Below are 18582 nucleotides of genomic sequence, written 5' to 3'. Positions count from 1 at the left end.
TAAAAGTGATTTGTTTCCATACAGTCACTGGACAAAGACAAATGTCGTTTACCAATAATTATTAAAAAACCTTGACAAATATCTAAACCTTCTTTTTCCAATTAATTCCTACTTTTATATAATTTGATGTTCTTAATTAGTTATAGTTCAGATAAATTTTTTTCAAATGTTTGCGCGTACGAAAGTACTGTTATGCAAAAAACATCGGTTCACAAACCAAATATTTTTAAAATAAATCGAAGTAAGAAAAATAATGAATTAAAGGTAAAGACAAATTTAAAGCTAACTAGAAAATAAGACCCATAATACAAAAGTATTGGATGAATGTAGAAAAAATACTTGACTACTCTATGAGTGTACTAAATCTTAATTTTGACAAAATCCTCTTTTTAGACTATTTTGTAATACTGAATCCAACTTGTGGCATTTACAGTTTAAGTACAATGTGTATTTATTATGTTTCATATAAAAATGTGCATAAGTAATTCTGTGAAAACTGCGTTTTGTTTGTATGTATTTCGTATTTACACAGGATTTTGGATGTGTGCTATTATAAAAAATTGACGTTTCTTTCCAGTGATGTACTGGCTGTGTTGTAAAAATCAAATAAAACAGTATTGACATTGTTTTATTTGTTTTACTTTTGATTAGTAAATATTTTGTGGTGTTGCCGACCTTCATGCAAGAAGTGTTGAATTTTTCAATACTTTATTATTAAGGCATTTGAACATGCAGATATGTTAAATGTAAAAAAAATAAAAATCGTTTCCACCATAACTTTTTAATTCTTCTCTTCAAGTGTAATAATACATAAATCTGATACAGTGAAAAAGTTATATCTATCGGGCCGTTTTACCATTTTTTGTTGTTTATTATTGTTCATATTTCTTTAAAGTTTCTACATCAGTAAAATTTTCTTTTATTTTATTAAAAAAAAAACTGAAAAGTTTTAAACGTTTCAAATAATTGGGATGAACTTCTACTGAAAATAAAGATTCAATAATGTTTCATCTTTCGGAAAATTGGATGAGAATCGATAATCATTAATTAATTATTAAAAAAGGTAAATGTATAGCTATCATGGTACTTTTAATTAGTTGTATAGAGTTAAATTTGAAAAAATATTTTGTGCTAGTGATGTATCTAGTTTACAGTTTGTCATTGTAAATTATTTTATTATCGATATTTTTTGTTTTGACATGTATATATCGTTAATTGAATCCTTTACATTTTACAGAAACGCACGTGTAAACATAATTCTAAGGTACTTTTAGCAGTCCCACAAACTCGAAATTTTGAATATAAATACAGGTCAACGTAATTAAAAGGAAAAAAAAAATGTAAAAATACCGGAATCTGAGTGGGTGGATAGAAATTGTTACCTGAAAAATTTTGAAGGAAGGAAGAGGTTTTATTGTAAATTAGGAATGAAGCCAGGTATACAAAATTATTATTTGACAGTTATCCTAGACAATTATTATTCCACAAAAACAAACACTATATTTAAAATATTACTTGGCGATGCCTTGTTAATAAAATAAATAAATGTAATTTTGGTAATTATTTACTTCATTTGCTTCCCTTTGGATAATTTAGGTTCAATGTCAGTAAATGAAAAATTACATTAAGAATAATTTAACATTGAGCCTAAATGCAAAGTTATTTGAAATATGAGATTGCATTAAGAAGGGCCACCCAATCACCCCACATTTAATCGATATCGACATCAAGGTATCGATTATAAGAGCCTTCACTAATGATTTTTGTTAGGTTGGTGCACATGTTTTTTCATTGTGTCGGAAAAATTGAAATTAAATATTTTTATCCTGGTAACTTTTTGCGGCGAGAAGTGAGTTTGGTGTCAGACCGAGCTTATTCTTTGTTCTAAGTCCCGACTCTTACTTATAAGCTCTTTGGTCTAACACCTAGCGAAAGTAGCTCTAAAAGTCACGTGTTCCTTCTGTAAAGAGGTTGGTCATAAAGAAGAAGTTTGACTTGCCAAGTCTAGATCTCTAACTCAGGGCACAAATAAAAGAAATATTAACTTTTGTAAGGAGCTTTCTAAACAATCTAGCGACAGTTATACAAGTACCGCTGTAATACAAGGTTGCTAAAAATATAATTTTGTCATCCGTATTTCAGAAGTAGTAAACTGGTTTTCTTACAAACTAATTATTACAATTTCCAGACACAAAGACACATTTTGTAATATTAAATCTATATTTAATTACCTACGAATAAATTGACAGCAATTCATAAATTGAATAATACACTAAAATAAATGAGTATCACAAACTAAATTCTTATAAATACAGAGTCCCGTTGTATAAAAGTAGAAAAATAAAATTTACATGCTAAATTGAGACATAAAAAATTATGCGTTACACAGATCGTAAATTTGTAAAAACAAAACATTTATATAAATAATTCTATCTACATGCTTTATACACTCTGTACTTTAAAACACATATTAAAGAAATTTCTAATACAAGAATCCACACTATTAGAACAATGACGTCATTATAAAAATCTTCAGATAGTCCCAAAAATTCTAGATACTTGCTAGGATTCTTATAAAAGCAAAATTCCTTATGACATGGTAAGTTCGGTCTGTTGAAACCGTAGACGGTAGATAGAAATGCATCGAACGCGTATCTGAAATACGAAATGAGGGCAAAAGGACGAAGATATACCGGCACTTCGTGGTAGGGGATGAAAAATCCTGAGAACATCAACATGGGAATATTGGCTGCTGGTATCACAAACATTCCAAGCTGAAAAATAGATACACTCAATTAAAACTTATTAAAAAGACAGGGACAATTAAAAAGAGTAGATACGAAGAAGTGGTTACTGTCAGTATTAAACTATCGCTACTTCTTTGTTTTGCTTCATCGTGAATCTTACTAAAATTATTAAAGTTAACATGAATGGATAGATGTTTGGTAAAGTTTGTAGCCTAAACTACTGAACTGAAGTTTCACATAGATTTAGAACATAGCCTGGAAAAACACAGACTACTTACACCTTTTTTTTTTATTCCGCACGGCCGAAGGCCAGTTTATTATAATTCTATGTGTAAATAATACGGGTTCAAACATTACCTTAACACCGCAAGCAGCTCCGATAACCAAACCGAATGTTTGCGCCAGTATTGTAGTCAGAGCACAAATGATCCACGCCAAAGCCATTCGATCCAGCTCCATAGGTTGAGACGTTAAGTACCAAGCAGGGAATATGAAAACAGTTGCACACAACAGCTGAAACAAAAGGTAAAGTAGATGCAATCATTTGTCAATAAACAGTGCTACTACTAACTTATTATAATTTAAACGATCTGTTTACCTGTATGGGTAGATCAACTATAATCTTCGACGCACAATACATCGTCAAGGAGTACCATTTATTTAAATGCTCCTGAAGTACAACGGTAGACTCCACTGGGACTGTAAGTAAAATTGATTTTATGAATGTAACGTAGGTATCTTTCCTATTGCGATCTTTAATAAATATTAGAGAATAGAACAAGTATCATTTCATACTTACAATTGTGTATAGTTGGCATAGCGTTAGAGAAGAAGATAAATAGAAGGAAGAAGAACAAGCAGCCCGTGTTAGTTGTCATACGATGGGCTTCAGCGCCTGCGCCTTTGTACAACGCACCGAGTAGCAATGCCACTAGAAGATGTGTCACCATACGTATCTGAAAATTATAACATACACTAAAGTAATAGCAAGTTTCAACACACAGTGATTTATTGATTCCTTAGTACAGATTTATCACAAATGTACTAAAAGACAATACGGGATTCTCTAAGTTTAGATTAAGTTAGGGGAATTTACGCAAAGAGGATGCTTAATTATCCTTAAACTATTGTTTTTGATAGTAAGATTGGCGTATAATTGATGACAATCACTTAAAAAAACCTAACTTTAGGTTTCGCGCGCGTGAAATTAAAAACAAAAAGTAAGTAGCTTCTATGTTCTTTCGGACTAACCTCTACGTCTATGCCAAATTTGAGATCCGAGTTTAGGCTACAAACTCCCAAACTCTAATCATTCGCTTTTATATTAGTAAGATGGACTGCCAAACATGCATTAGAGAAAAATCATAACATTAAGTCTGATTATGATTACACTATAACAAAGTACGCATAACATTATTTGATGAGATAATCAACTATAAGATCCGTGTCAATAAAACTTATTCACATGCAGTGTCAATAATGGTCTAATGATAAAACATTGTTCACGTTTTTGCGCGACGCGAGCGTACGTTTAAATTATGCAGTTTTGTATGCAGATGTTGCATGGAAATTGTAAGGATAAATGTGCAGATAAATGGTTTTCTTAATAAGTAAATACTTAATATAAACACTTATGTAAATGTTTGGATGTATAAATGTATGAGGTATTATATTGCTTTATGAGTTAATGTAACTATTAAACAGTACATCGTTGAATTGTATTCGTACAAATACATACAATTTATGACTTTTATGGCATTTGGTATTTACCTGAGTCAAATGTACATCTCGTAACGCTCCTATGTACCCTCGCCATAGTAGTGCTGACAATTGTTGGCTATAAGACGCCGCATAGTCCCGAACATTTAATGTGTTTACATTTAATAGCGTTTCAGCTTCACTTGAGATTTCTGTAAATGAAAAACATGTATATCTTTACTAAGTATGGATTCCCACATGTACAAGATATATTGTGATCCCTCTTATTTTGGCAGCGGCAGTGGTAACTTACGGTAATATTTGACTATCAAATAGTAAACAATATTATACAAAATAGACAGAACGAAAATAAGCTAATTATCACGTCCAAGAGTTGGACGAATTATTTTTGCCTAACTGATCACTATCAGTAAAAAGACACTTCCTTTAAACCCAGTTGAGTAATTTCATGTTACAATAAGCTTTGTTCCCAATGCATGTGTTATTTGTACTTTAGTCGTGACGCCTACGCATCTTATCTCTTTGTTGAAGTATCCCTCTTCATATGAGCGGAAACAATTCATATACCCAATTTTAGTACTTCTTGATTTTTATATAAAAAATAATAAACTATTAGGAAAGATTCTGAATTAAATTTCGGGAAGCTTTATTTAAAAAACAAAAACGAAAACTGGGAATCTATCTGTCCAAAATACAAATATGAACAGTGGAAAGTCTTACCAATAATTTTTTCATTCTTTGCCGAGTTATCATTTTCAGCGATTTTTCTCATTTCCGACGCGTAAAGTTTGGCTTCATTTTCTAAAAGTGCGAAGCTCTCTGTATGTTTGTTGCTTGCTATTTCTATAACTAAAACAGTTATAAAACAGTTTAAAATGCAGTTTGTTTTTAAAAACAAAAGATATAACAGAAAATGCGACGCTGCTGTTCTGAGACCAAGAGCTACTATGAGTTATTGCGTTTGCGGAGTAACTAATTAAAATACCGTTTATTGTAATATTTCACTATAATTTTATAATAATCATTATATTGCACCGCTCATCGACAATAGTTTTATTAATAGAACATAGTGTACATTTGTATTTACTAACAATAACTAACATCTAGTTAAAACGGATATATTGATATTTAATAAGTAATCAACGATGCATTTTAGATGAACTAATACGTCATTGTTTTTGCATTTAATGTCTTAATTAAATGATATCTTGTTCTAAAAACGTCTAATTAGTGATAACTACTCGTATATCATTTTATTGTACGCAACGTCGTAAATCTTTATATGATAAAATAATCAAGTGAATAAAGAGACAAGGACCGTGGCTTGTAATCTCTAGTCATGTTTAAAATTGGCTATTATAAACAGCAACACAACAGATTTCAATTAAATTTATATATCACCATACCCATTGTAAGATCGATATCGGATTCGACTTATAGCAAGTAGTCTTTTGAACATGGATTTTATTCGATTTTTTACCCATCACTTCAATATTAAAATGATTTAAACAACAGAAGCAATACAAATTGCAAATTAAATTGTATTTCGTATCCTTTTATTTGTTTTCATACTGGACAGCACGGTAACCGTCGCACTCGTTGATAAAATAAGTACGAGTCATACACTAGATTTCACACAATGGCTAGCATATACAAGCACTCGCATACATATGTCATCGAATACTAAACGCATCGCTGTGCACATATCAATAAGTAGAGAAATAATTTAACATCGAACCGTATAGAATTTCAAGGTTTCAAGAGAATTAAATAAAAATATCATTCGGTGGCAATAGTTATTTGATATCGAATGAGCTGTGCCAATTGGTTTGCTTTCCTAATCTTCGATACAGAAGAGTGGAATTTTTATATTGACAAGACATAATTAAGTTATCCGTAGTTACGTACGGTAATCCGCCATATTGTAGTAGCGTGGGCAAATCAGTCCGGCGGTCTTTAGTGTGTTGGGGAGATCTTCTATGCTGCCGGCGTATAGTGTTCGCCCATTTGCGAGCAGCATGACGTCATCGGCGGAGGAGAACAGCTGCGAGGAGGGCTGGTGGATGACGCAGGCCACAGTCCGTCCAGTCCTGGCCACTGCCTGCAGCGCCTTGGTCACTGACAGTGATGATACTGAATCCAGCCCACTGTAAAGTGAATTTATTAGAATGAGAAAGAATATTTATAATAAGAAGTGAATGATTGGGACCTATGATAAACCTTTGAGAATTCACTTTCTTATATTTTAACGTGAAAGTCCTGATTCATAAATATACGGTCTTGAAAACTCATGTTTGTATTTCCATTCAAATCTTTATAACATCATCGAAAACCACCAGTCCCACAAATTTTTTAGTACAAACAAAAGTTTGGATAGAATAATTCAATCAATATTAGAAATTGTGTACACATTTTTCTGGTATTTTTAAACCTCAGGAAGTCAGTTTCGTTTAAATAAAATACATTATAACATCCTAACTACATGTAATGTCCATGACACTAGAAAACTTTAGATATAAGAAAGTTGTGGCGTCATTGTTATACACAAGTCAGTTGTAAGATAAAATTATATTTTTAGCAATACATAAATGTAATGAGAATAAAGTGGGTTTTATATTCGGTATTAAAGGTTATCGTCGAAATATGTAACCACGTACAATGTAACATATTTAAGTATGTAAGAAATAATTATATGTTTTTTAACCTCGAATTTATTTTAGTGCTTGTGGCAATTTCATTAAGTTGATACTTGCAAGAAATGTTTGCGCTACGAAAGATTAAAAGCAAAAATTGAGTGTTGATTCGCAACGAAATCGAGTCGTTTACAGTCGCAAGAAGTGACTTTCTTGAGAGAGAAAGTGTGTGCTAAATAGTTTGAACTAACAATGTTCATCATATAAAATGAATCTCACTGTGATAAAAACATAATGAAAATGTATTGCAATTTGAGTTACATGTGTTAAGTATTTATATTTACCTTAGAACCTATCGACCAATTATGAGCTTATCTATTATAAATGATAACAATATAAACAAGGGTTTATTTGGATTATGACCCTGGAGTTTATTAAAATTACGTACATCTTTTCTCTTTATGCAGCTGCTTGTGTGAATTACCTGGTAGGTTCGTCTAAGAGCATGATGTGGGGATCTGTAAGAAGCTCGCAGGCGATTGTTAACCGCTTGCGTTCACCGCCGGACAACCGACCTGCTCTCGTATTGAACACGTCGCGGATTCCCAGCTGCTTCGATATCATTTCTATCTAGCAATAAAAAAATACATTTTATTTAAGCCGTTTGGTGCTTGCTCATTTGTGGGTTCCTAAAATACTTATCCTACTGTTCCAATACATGTAACCTAATCGTAACATCAAATCAGTTGCAGATCAAATGCTGTGTATATTAAACTATATTTAATAAATAATAACTCGAAGTCAATCGCAATTTGCATTGATAAAACGTTCGGGACCGGAATAGTTTTGCAATATAATATGTATTTATACCGTGTCGATGCGTTCAAGTCGAGTTGCTTTAGGTAACTTGAGTACAGCAGCGAAATGTAGTGTTTCGCGCACGGTGAGGGCGTCTATGAGGGTTGCATGTTGCGCCACCAACACCGCATTTTTGCCTATCCCTTGAATGGAACCTTTTACACCACGCTTTCTGAAACAAATTGTTCGACTAGTTTAGCATCAAGGGTACACTAATACTCTTTATAAGTCAAAAATGTTAGTGATATTGTTTGACTACATTTAATGTTCAACAATTGCTTTATCCAGGTCATTATGATAACCTTTGACTATGCGTGTTTAACATTAAGACATGTATATAATCATAAATATCACTCGTGTAATTTTGGTATTAGATTGTGTTACGTTTTCTTTAAATCTAGTATTTAATTTACAGACTCTAATTTTTGTACCTATTCATTATTTTACATTCGTTTATTTTCCGTCTATTTTTCTTATCAAGATGTGTTACATTATACGGACATGGCTTGAGGTTCTTATGATCTAAGATAAATATGCTTTACATAATCCCTCGTTTGTAAAAGGAAAAAACACTGCACAATGTTGTTTAAGACGATTTTGTCATTTTTGAATTTTAAGTTCTTGAGTTTTTCGTCTGCAGCTCATTTATATTGTTTTTTAATTATAATACCAATGTAATTAATAAAAAATGTAAAATTTTGGAGGATTGTTTGTACGTACGTATCTCCAAACAGCTTAACAGATCTTGATTAAATTAGGCATATATGAATATCTACAAGAATAAATTCCATTAAATTGCAATGCATTCTATTTATTTACATACTTTAACGTCCGGTTTGTACTGATGGTGTTAGAAGAACAAAAACTGATTCATAAAAAACAGCTTTTTCTCGCGACTCAGTCCGAGCAGAATTTAAAAGGAAGTCGGTCAAAAAATCTGGCAATAAACATAACTCAATGTTGTTGTTACTCTGTGACTATGTAGCTTTTTAAAGGAAAAATAAATTTTGAAATCGGTGGAGTAGTTTTTGAGATTATAAGTTAGATATAAATGTAGATTGAAATATAAATAATTCACGAAAAATAACCATTCTTAAGATTTGCGAATGGACTTCAATTAATGTTGTTATTATTACTTGCACGTGATGAAAACCTGCTTTGTATTTTTAAATCCTTTTTAAACATAATCAGGTTATACTCGTACGTTGAGTCAATAAATAGCTTTCATTATTAATGAATTGTTTACGTTTTGTCTGTAAGAAATATTGTTTTATGAGTAAGTGCTATGATAGTGTTAATGATTAAAAATATAAGGAGTAAGCAGAGTTCACACTTCACATGAAACATTTTTTACATAATCTCAAAATCACAAACAAAAAAAATTCAAACACTGAAAAGCGTCTCAGCGTGATTAAAACATTACCGTACAAAGAAGTTACCGGTGGAAAAATGTTATTCCCTATGTCGTTATTGTTATGTCTAGTTTACATATTTCTTAAATGTCTTTGGGTCAAACATATGCAAAATCAAAGTAAAATCAATAAAGTCCTTTACAAACTCATAGTAACGCTGACATTTTTTTTAAGATTTATTTATTCTTTAATATTGGGTCAAGTTTGAATTTTATCTTTGTTTGGTTAAAATATTTATTATTACAGCAACTGTGGCGTTTTAAAAACTGTGCCGATATCTTTGGCATCAAAGTTTAACTGCGATATAAAAATAATCAATAAAAAGACCTTGTGTAAAAAATAAAATTTCCTTTATAGCGGTCAGTTATTTGGTAGCATTTAGGTTTAGGGATGTAAATACTTACTTTCTGCCGGCCAGTATTTTGAGCAGCGAGGTCTTGCCTGCACCGGAGGGCCCCAGGATGAAGGTGAGCCGGCCCGGACGCAACGCGCCGCAAGCCGCGTCCAAAATTACTTGTTCATCGTCTCGAGGATACGATTTTTTCTTCGTCCAAACATTACCTTCAAGATATACCAAAAACGTAAGTAAGTGTGAAGGTCGAATGCGTAAAATTCTTATGACTGACATTTTTACCTGTACATTTTGAAATGTAAATATTCATAAAATTGCTTATAAACCTTCTATCGTGGTTGGACCATTTTTTTTTATAAAAATAATATATAAATATATACACAGCCTTCGATAGTCAGAAAGAATTTTCGTGAGATTAATACTAAACTTAAACTTAGAGACTTTGTGGTCCATTTTCCCATTGGCTGTTGACAAAAACTTGTCTTGTTAGAATAAATCAAGTTTGAGTTTGTTAATTCTTAATTTTTTTTGTTGTTAAATTTAGATTCAACCATTTAAAGATATAATTCTTTAATTAAATGTTAATTTTAATAAAATGAATATTGGAATTGACTTGTTAGTTATTTATATTATTTTAAATTCATAAGAATATTCTACTTTGCTATGCTTAGGTTTATACGTGTAATTTATAATCGGGGAATATTAAAAAAAGGTTTATGCATTTGTTACATCATTTCATAATTCGATACAATATTATATTTAAGAGTAATTGAGCTTTTTCAGAAGCGGACAGCGATTAAAAGAAATACAAGGTTATTTACATATAGTTAATAATAAATTAATACGGCAAAGTTAAGTTAAAGGCCAGGCATTGTCCTTTTATATGTATTTACATAAATTGCGGAATTAACAATTGAATTGATTAATGAATTTGATATATGCTAGACTAGGTCAAGACTGGCAGGATAATTGTTTTAATATTTATATTCTGTAATCACTTGTTTTTATAATAATATAGACAATCATGAAACCAAGCATTCATATCAATAGAAATAGTATAAGGACTTAATTTTTTTCCCAATCTTTTGTATTTTAATTCATATTAAATAGCTAGCTAGTATACTTAAATGATAAATGCAATTAAAATATCATTTACATATTTGTGCACACTAAACTAAAACAATGCCGCATTAAATATTTTGGACTAGTTTTTGCCCGCGACTCCGTCCGCGTGAAATTAAAATAAAACAAAAGCGTAGTAGCCTATGTGTTCAAGTTCCGTTCAGACGTTTAGGCTACAGACTCTAACAAACATCCATCAATCGAAACTTTCGCATTTATAATATTAAGAAGGTGTTATTTTTGCCAAGTTATTTTGATAACATTTCTTAAATTAACGTTTAAGTAAACTTTTAATATACAATCTACACGAATGTAACGAGATTGAATATTGCTACAAAGGTGGAGGAAGACCAAGGTTTGTCTGAAAGAAGATATACGTGAAAAGGGTGTGAATTCAGGTAAGAAGGCTGATGGAGATGTACGGAAGAGCAAAACGCACCCCATCAATCCTATGTGGGGAAAACGGCAGGCTGAAGATGATGAAAACAATCACCATCTTTTGACACTCATCACTACATCGCTGGAGGTGAAGAGGGAGCTTTGACTCAGGGCACCGAACTTGAGATTCCCAATACATAACAGACATACAAAATACGGTTTATTGTTTTTTTAAAACCGTGAAGTAGCAGTACTCAGCATACAAATGTACGTAAACAAGATACTCAGAGACAGTTCAAGACTTTTGTAAAACGGAGACGTAGTGTCTAACAGTGGATTTCCACTGCAGTTATACTTGCGTTGAAACATATTCTCTTCTCTGTCTTTTTCTAAGAGAATGAAAGAGATGAAAATGTTTTAGATGTAAGTGTTGTGATAATGAAAACCCATAGTTACAATTGCTTAAGAAGTGTTACTGACAACTCAAGGTGAATCGTATGATTTAAAGCATATAAAATTTGCATTTCAGTAGGTGTAAATGTTTAATTAAAAATATCCGTGTGTTTGTTTACCAAGTGGCAATTTGCTGCAGAATAACGTGTCTTCTGACCTTAACCTCCTTTCTGTCCATTCACCGATGTCCGCAATATAATCTTTTATATTCTTTTCATGAATTTAAATAAAGTAATGTTATACATTTTAACAGATTAATTTTACCATACTGATTCCGTTTCATTTTTAAGCTTTTCAAAAAAAGCTTTTACACGAAAGCAATCTTGCATGATTTAAAATTATTTCAATTATAGTAACTTTGTGTGTGTACTCGTTGGTTTGTAATACTGATGTAGATAATTCAAATATCATACGACATTTTTTTAGTGTTAACAATTGTTTGTATAACGTGTGTTTCGGCAATGAAAACTCATTCTCATGTCGTTTTGTCTCCTTTAACCTATCGCTTTTGACCTCCTTCTGGATATGCGCATATACGAATTTCACTTTGTCAGTTTACTGTACGAGGTACTAAAATATTAAGATTATTAACTTTTGCCCTCGGTTATATCTCTTCTGAATAAAAATAATAACTCATTTGTGACCGAGATCCGATACGCTTAATAACTTAACAGCTTAAGCTGAAATTGCAGTAATAAATTTAGTACTGTATCTAATAAAAAATTAAGCATACTCATCCGCTTAAGGTAATTAATGTTTTTTAAGTTTAAGCACGTCTCACGAAATTGTTTTGTTTTTCTTTGAGACTTTAATTTAGTTCACGAAATAAATTGTAATAAATACCTCTTATTCAGTTATTTATTACATCTATAGCCGAGTTATTCACTATTTCAAAAATTAATGTTAACTTCCCTTTAACTTTTTTATTTTAATTGTAATTATTACTACTTTACATGTGAAGTGTGCAGTACTTTATAAATAAATAATAAACAAAGCAAATTATTACAAGTATATGAGGACAATAATCGCATATTTGCACTGATAGCTCTTACTTTCTCTCTACGTATTTCAAATATAACTAAGTATTATTCACCTGATATCTTGTATGTAATATCCGTGAACACAACATAATCTCCAACACTAAGGTTGGTTCCATTTTCCACTTCACTACTCATTATATTCACTTCGCAACTTTGATATCTTCAGAATTTCCGCGCGAATATGCGCGAGCGCACAACTATTCGGTCCGCATGAACTTTGCCGACTGCGACATCCATTCATATATACTACGGCATCGTATTCAAGAGATATAAATGTTATCGGACCTCTCCTATGCTACGGATCCTTAACCTATTTGATGTCATTTTAATATACAAATTGTTTAGCAATTATAACTGCGTTATATTTTATTTTCTCATTTATTATTTACTTATCAATTCCCGGTAGTAAAGAATTACAAATGTTATTATTAAGCACAAAAATAGAGATTAAATCAATTTTATTATTATTCTTGAATCTTATGAAACCAGTTCTGAAATTAGTAAGCAAATTATGACAAGTGATATTTAACATTATCATCAAACTTGAAATATGTCTATGTAAAGCCTGTCACAAACTCCCAGTTCTAGCTGTCTATATCGAGTTTATCACTCAAAGAATACATACAAAATAACTCTCTTTTCTTCAATAAAAACTTTCTTTTTTGTATTTATGTTAAATGAACACCATCTAAACACCTCTGCAACATCACGTCCGATGCATTGCTTTTGTTGTATAGAAGAGAGGATAAAATGGAAATGAATATTTCCTTTTCGTATTCTATCCTCCTTAGAATTTATCCCTTCTTTCTACTCTTTACTTTTTACCATTAACAGTGTTTATATGTCTTTTTGTGTAGGTCGTGGGTTGAGCTTAATTGCGATTGTCTTATCGTATTAAGGACAGATTAATGCAGCCACGCCCGTGATTGACATTGACTTAGGTCCTTTTTACGATTAATCATATCATTAATATAATGCAGTTTGAATAAATACTTATTGCTGTGTTGTTTTTTTTAATTTCCACGCTGGTAGAGCCAATGACTGAATTTTGCTGCAGCCGACAATATGCATTGTTTTAATATTACACGGTAAAGTAGAATAGTCTTTACTGCATCTCCTCTCTACTTGTAAAAAAATACTATTTACCTCTAAATTACTATCAACTGGCACGTAGCGACAACTGCGATAAGACACATGACACTACCTCAATCTTTTGATAAAAGTTTAGCCATCTTGTTAATTACAATTTTAATCTGTGCAAGTGTTATCAGAATGTTTGTATTAATAATACAAAAGAAATATACTAATGATATTATTTAATTGCATGTCTGTAGTATCTAATATAAATAAAATACACTTACGCAAATAACTCTTAGGAATACAATAACTAACATCTGTAAACGCTAGTAAAACTGTATCCTCGACACTTATATTGTCTTTACATATTTCTAGATTCATTTTTAAATATACAACTGTAGTTTACACCAGTTCACTTGCACTAATGCGTTTATACACAACTACGCCAATTGGAGCAACCGGTGATTGGAAAATTGCCCTGCGTCAGTGACCATGTTAAGTAAACGTAAGAAGTTCTTGTGAGCTCGAAATGTTGCTTTCACTCATATTTATTTAATCTACTGTGAGATATCGGTGCTTTAATACATATTTATAATCTTTATCAGACATAGGAGATAATTGTTTTAGCATTATTTTTTTTTCGTTTACTTTATGGCAACTTATGAATAAGATATTTGTCTCTGGGTTGTCCTTTTTTACAGAACTTTATACGATAATGTTTTATTTGACTAAAATACTTCGATATACCTATGTACTTTGCCCATAAATCTTTAATAAAATTATTGATAACCGATTATAATTAATGTAATCCTTAAATTATCACATTTGAAAACGATTTAACATGATTATCAGAATTAATTTAACAGTTTCTTTGTTTATCGTAGACACTACGTGTTTCTTTTTATGAACACTAACTACTGCGTGTAAATTAAAGAAATCAAGAAAAAAAGTATGGGATTTAATAAAAATCTTATACAGGAATGTATTTCTTTATTACTTCTTTATAATTTATAAAACTGTAATCATTTGATATTTTCCAAATTTATGTAATCAACATTGTACATGAAAACTTTGATAAACTTCTTTCCACCGACTTAACTGCACTTAAACAATATTACAATTATTGTATCGTTAAATTGTTCTAAATCACAGATTTAATGCCTTAAGTACATTGTACTCTTGCATTTAAATATCATAATGTCGAAACTATTTTCAACAATTAAAATACTATGACTAATTGTTACATGTTTAAATATATATCTATTATAACTGGCTAATTGACTCTTTAGTAATATGTACAACATTTAAACAAGTAAATAACCATTACCCATACCTTAAATTAAATAAAACTAAAGTATTCGCAAACAAACATATCTCAAAAAAATAACATAGATATATGATAATGGAATAACCTAAAAATATTCTACACATACTCGATACGATTCTGTATCTTTTTTTTAATAGTTATAAATTGTTGCTTTATGTTTAAATTATGTATTTTTATATATCTAACGATTCTGTAATAATGCCATTCTCTTATTAATAACAACATCAATCGAGTATAAAATAATAGTCATGGGTTCAAACGTTTTACATTACGATGTAACTAAAGACATTTTGAGCGTTTATTTGTAACTTTAAATGATCATTTTACAATATACCCATAGGTTAAATAAACCGTCTAAGACTAGAGAATTCACCTAATGTAAGTCAGTTAGCTATAATGTCTGATATCTATTAAATTATAATTATTGCCTGTGAGGCTCTGTTCAAATGTTGGTTATTATATAGGATTATTTTTTAATTACCAGAAAAAATAGCTTTACAAAAAATCCTAGAAACTGCAATAAATAAATTAATTGCAATAAATACATAGGTGTGTCACAAAGATAATATTTTCCGCTTATCCCATTCACAAAAGTCACAATGTCAGTTACCTACTACCCGTACACATATGTCCTTCACCCCGCCACCGCAGACATTTTCATAGATGAGTATTAAGTCCATGTAATTTAAAGTTTAATACAGTACAGTTTTTCTCTGGTAATTAAAAAAAATCTTGAATTCCCTGCTATGCCATCTATCGGACAAATTTTGCACAAATTTGTGACCATACTAAATACAGAGTTGTATGTCATTCACAATCTTACATATTGTTCGTGATAATTGCTTATTATAAAGGTCAAGTGCAGTATTTACAACAGATATTTAAATTATGTCAACAAAATGTCAAACTATGGCAATGATTCATAACATGACTACTAATTTGTTTAATGGTGAATTTATAAAAAATGGAATATATTTATTGTCTTCATAAAAATGCTAACTATCTAAATAATCCATCCCCAATCCATCACAAAAAATTGGAACTCATTTTAAATAATTGTAAATTACAAACTTGTATTACCAACCTTTTCGAGAGATCATTTTACGTTATGGAATTTGTTACAACTAACAGTGACCGAACACCCATCTATCAGATGGTCACCATTTACTTCTCATTCTAATTTTTAAAACAATATATGAGAAAAATATGAATACAAATGCTATACAGAATAAAGCTATAACCGTGAACCCGTATTGTTCATGTGCCATTCCGTTATCCTCCAGGAACTGGCTAGGGTAAGTGTAGTGGCAGTAAAGTATATCACAAACCAGTTTCGGCCGGTTCATGCCGTATATCGATATAACCAAGCCGACGAGGCCGTGCTTTAGGAAGGAGAAGTTGAACATCCATTGGAAGAAGAACGGTGCGTCGCTGTAGCGCAGGAAGAAGCCGGAAAATACCGTGAATGGCATTATGAAGAACGGCCCGAAAACAACTCCATTCTGCAAAACAAATGACACGCTATTTAAGCCAGTTAATCAAAACTAAAGCACAAAAATAAAGGCAGGATTCTAATAAAGTCAATCGTTTAAGTTAAAGTAAAAGATAGCGTCCAAGTTTAGTCGATTTGTTAAGATATTTTCATGCGATAAAAACGCTATCTCAATCTTTAATACTATTTATTCGTTTTATGTAATAGTTAATAAAAATTGTACAGAAACATACTGGAAACACATCTGGAATGTTTTTGCTGATTTAGAGTCTTATACAAAGAGCGTCAGATAAAAAATGTGCTAACCTTAACATTAAATAAAGATCCATTAAAGAGTCCGATGCAGATCGCGGTGTAGGAGACTAGGAGCAGAGTACAGCAGTAGCTAAAGAACCGCGTGTACTCTTGCGGCTGGTCTGTCAGCCAGTACGTGATGATGGCGAAGGTAAGCGTGCATATGGTCTGCGTGGGCAATGATGAGACTAAAGTGGACGCGTAGTACGCTCCCGTCGCGTACCAACGGTTGAAGTGCTCTCGCCGTACCACAGGCAGTTGCTCTGGAACTAATTAATATTACTTCATTAATCTAGACAATCCATAAATCATTTTTTTTTAAACGCCTGTTGAATCGTTGGAGAGACAAAATTATAAATTTACAAAATCACAAATACACTTTCTTCACACAACTTCGTCCACATGGGATTAAAAAAATGTATTAAAAATGACCTACATATGTCACTCGTATATTATATGTCATTTTAATTGCCCCAGTACACTTTGAGTACTTAAAAAATACAAACCTTTCCTCTTTATAATACGAAGTATAGATTATGATAAAGTACACAGTATAGTCCAATTACAATATGTCATTTTCCAAACACTTACATCTTATGGAGACGGCACTGAATGCTGTGAACATGAGGAACATAAGGCTGAAGTAGAGGAAGTTGTAGTTGTCCCGCATGTAGCGCGCGTCGCCGCCAATGTTGTAGAACAACAAACCAACGAACAGCGCCATGAAGAAGTGGATGCCGGTGATCATCAGCGTGAACTGAGGGTCGCGCCAGTACGACTGGAAGTATGTGTTTTAAAATAGTAATTATAGCGATAGCTGTTGCAAGAAGCCCATACTTTGTCATTATTTTGATAGTAATACGAGTAGTGTCGTTAATTTTTATTTGTGACTGAAATGCCACTGTTTGGCAATTCAGTCACAAAATTTGGTAAGATGTAGAGATGGAAGAACACATAGGCTACTTATTTTTTTTTTTTTTTAATCTACGCGGACGGAATCGCGGGTGAAATCTAGTAGTTGATAAGTTAAAGTATGAAACAATAAATTAAATACATTTTTTGTTTCATGCTTTAACTTTTTTTTTTACTCAAAGCAGAATAAATCGACACAGAATTTCAAAATAAAAATAACTTAAGAACCATCAAACAATTGGTAACTTAATTAAGTTATTACGTCTTACCAAAAATGATCTTCTTGATAATGTTGTGAATTGTTTCCACGAAGACGTTGGGTAGGTGCCTTTTAACGACAGCAGGATTTTACTCGTCGGATCTTCTTTTGGCGGCGGCAAAGTTGTCAGAAACACTTCTTCGTTTTTACTTAATTTATATTTTTCTGTGAATTGAAGAATTAAATATTATTAATTTATTATATATATCAATTTGTAGCTTAACAAATTAAACAATAAACACGTTACGATTATCCAGTTGCACATAGTTTGTAATGCATAACATAAATGGTTCTCGAGAGTTCTGTGTTCGATAGAGAACTTTCGCCTTATATTGGTTTAAGGCTCATTATGTCATGTCTGCATAAAAAGTTTAGGTGCCATATTGTCTTTAGGTCATTGCGCCAAAAAAATACTAGAACTATACACTTTAAAAAAGATTTTTGTAGTTACCTATTAAATTACTATCAGTCTCATCGGTAATATTATTTATCCATCGCTGGTTCTTT

General features: G+C 31.5%; 2 protein-coding genes across 3 annotated transcripts in view; both read right to left on the bottom strand.

Annotated features, from left to right (window-relative positions):
- Nucleotides 1-407: 407 nt before the first annotated feature.
- Nucleotides 408-14314, bottom strand: LOC106106708 (ATP-binding cassette sub-family G member 4-like). 2 transcript variants are annotated; one of them, XM_013287343.1, is made up of 11 exons: nt 14076-14314; nt 9774-9930; nt 7970-8129; nt 7584-7729; nt 6375-6613; nt 5187-5315; nt 4518-4657; nt 3547-3703; nt 3346-3446; nt 3105-3260; nt 408-2774 (listed from the first exon to the last, which is right to left on the bottom strand). In XM_013287343.1, exons 1-11 carry the CDS (start codon nt 14170-14172, stop codon nt 2430-2432), a joined length of 1827 nt encoding a protein of 608 aa, XP_013142797.1. In that variant the 5' UTR covers nt 14173-14314; the 3' UTR covers nt 408-2429. The 2 variants fall into 2 exon arrangements, with proteins under 2 accessions (XP_013142797.1, XP_013142798.1); XM_013287344.1 differs by lacking the exon at nt 14076-14314 and adding an exon at nt 12768-12929.
- Nucleotides 14315-14766: 452 nt separating this feature from the next.
- The window catches only part of LOC106106427 (ATP-binding cassette sub-family G member 1-like), a 21637-nt gene continuing 17821 nt past the window's right edge, over nt 14767-18582 (bottom strand). Inside the window, exons 6-10 of the mRNA XM_013287006.1 lie at nt 18527-18578; nt 18086-18240; nt 17496-17682; nt 16917-17173; nt 14767-16620 (exon numbers count right to left, since the gene is read on the bottom strand). Coding sequence (XP_013142460.1) covers nt 16276-16620; nt 16917-17173; nt 17496-17682; nt 18086-18240; nt 18527-18578 — 996 coding nt within the window. The 3' untranslated portion in view covers nt 14767-16275. The remainder of the gene's footprint in view (nt 16621-16916; nt 17174-17495; nt 17683-18085; nt 18241-18526; nt 18579-18582) is intronic.

This window comes from Papilio polytes, unplaced genomic scaffold (genome assembly GCF_000836215.1).
Source record: "Papilio polytes unplaced genomic scaffold, Ppol_1.0 DF822178.1, whole genome shotgun sequence".
NCBI lineage: Eukaryota > Metazoa > Arthropoda > Insecta > Lepidoptera > Papilionidae > Papilio > Papilio polytes.
This window is presented reverse-complemented; position numbering and strand designations above follow the sequence as displayed.

Excerpts from the sequence above, each read along its gene's own strand:
- LOC106106708 (XM_013287343.1), bottom strand. The coding sequence starts at position 14,172 with ATGAATCTAGAAATATGTAAAGACAATATAAGTGTCGAGGATACAGTT. Across the intron at positions 8,130-9,773 it reads AAAATACTGGCCGGCAGAAA|AAAGCGTGGTGTAAAAGGTT; the intron begins GTAAGTATTTAC and ends AATTTGTTTCAG. Across the intron at positions 4,658-5,186 it reads AAAGAATGAAAAAATTATTG|AAATCTCAAGTGAAGCTGAA; the intron begins GTAAGACTTTCC and ends TTTCATTTACAG.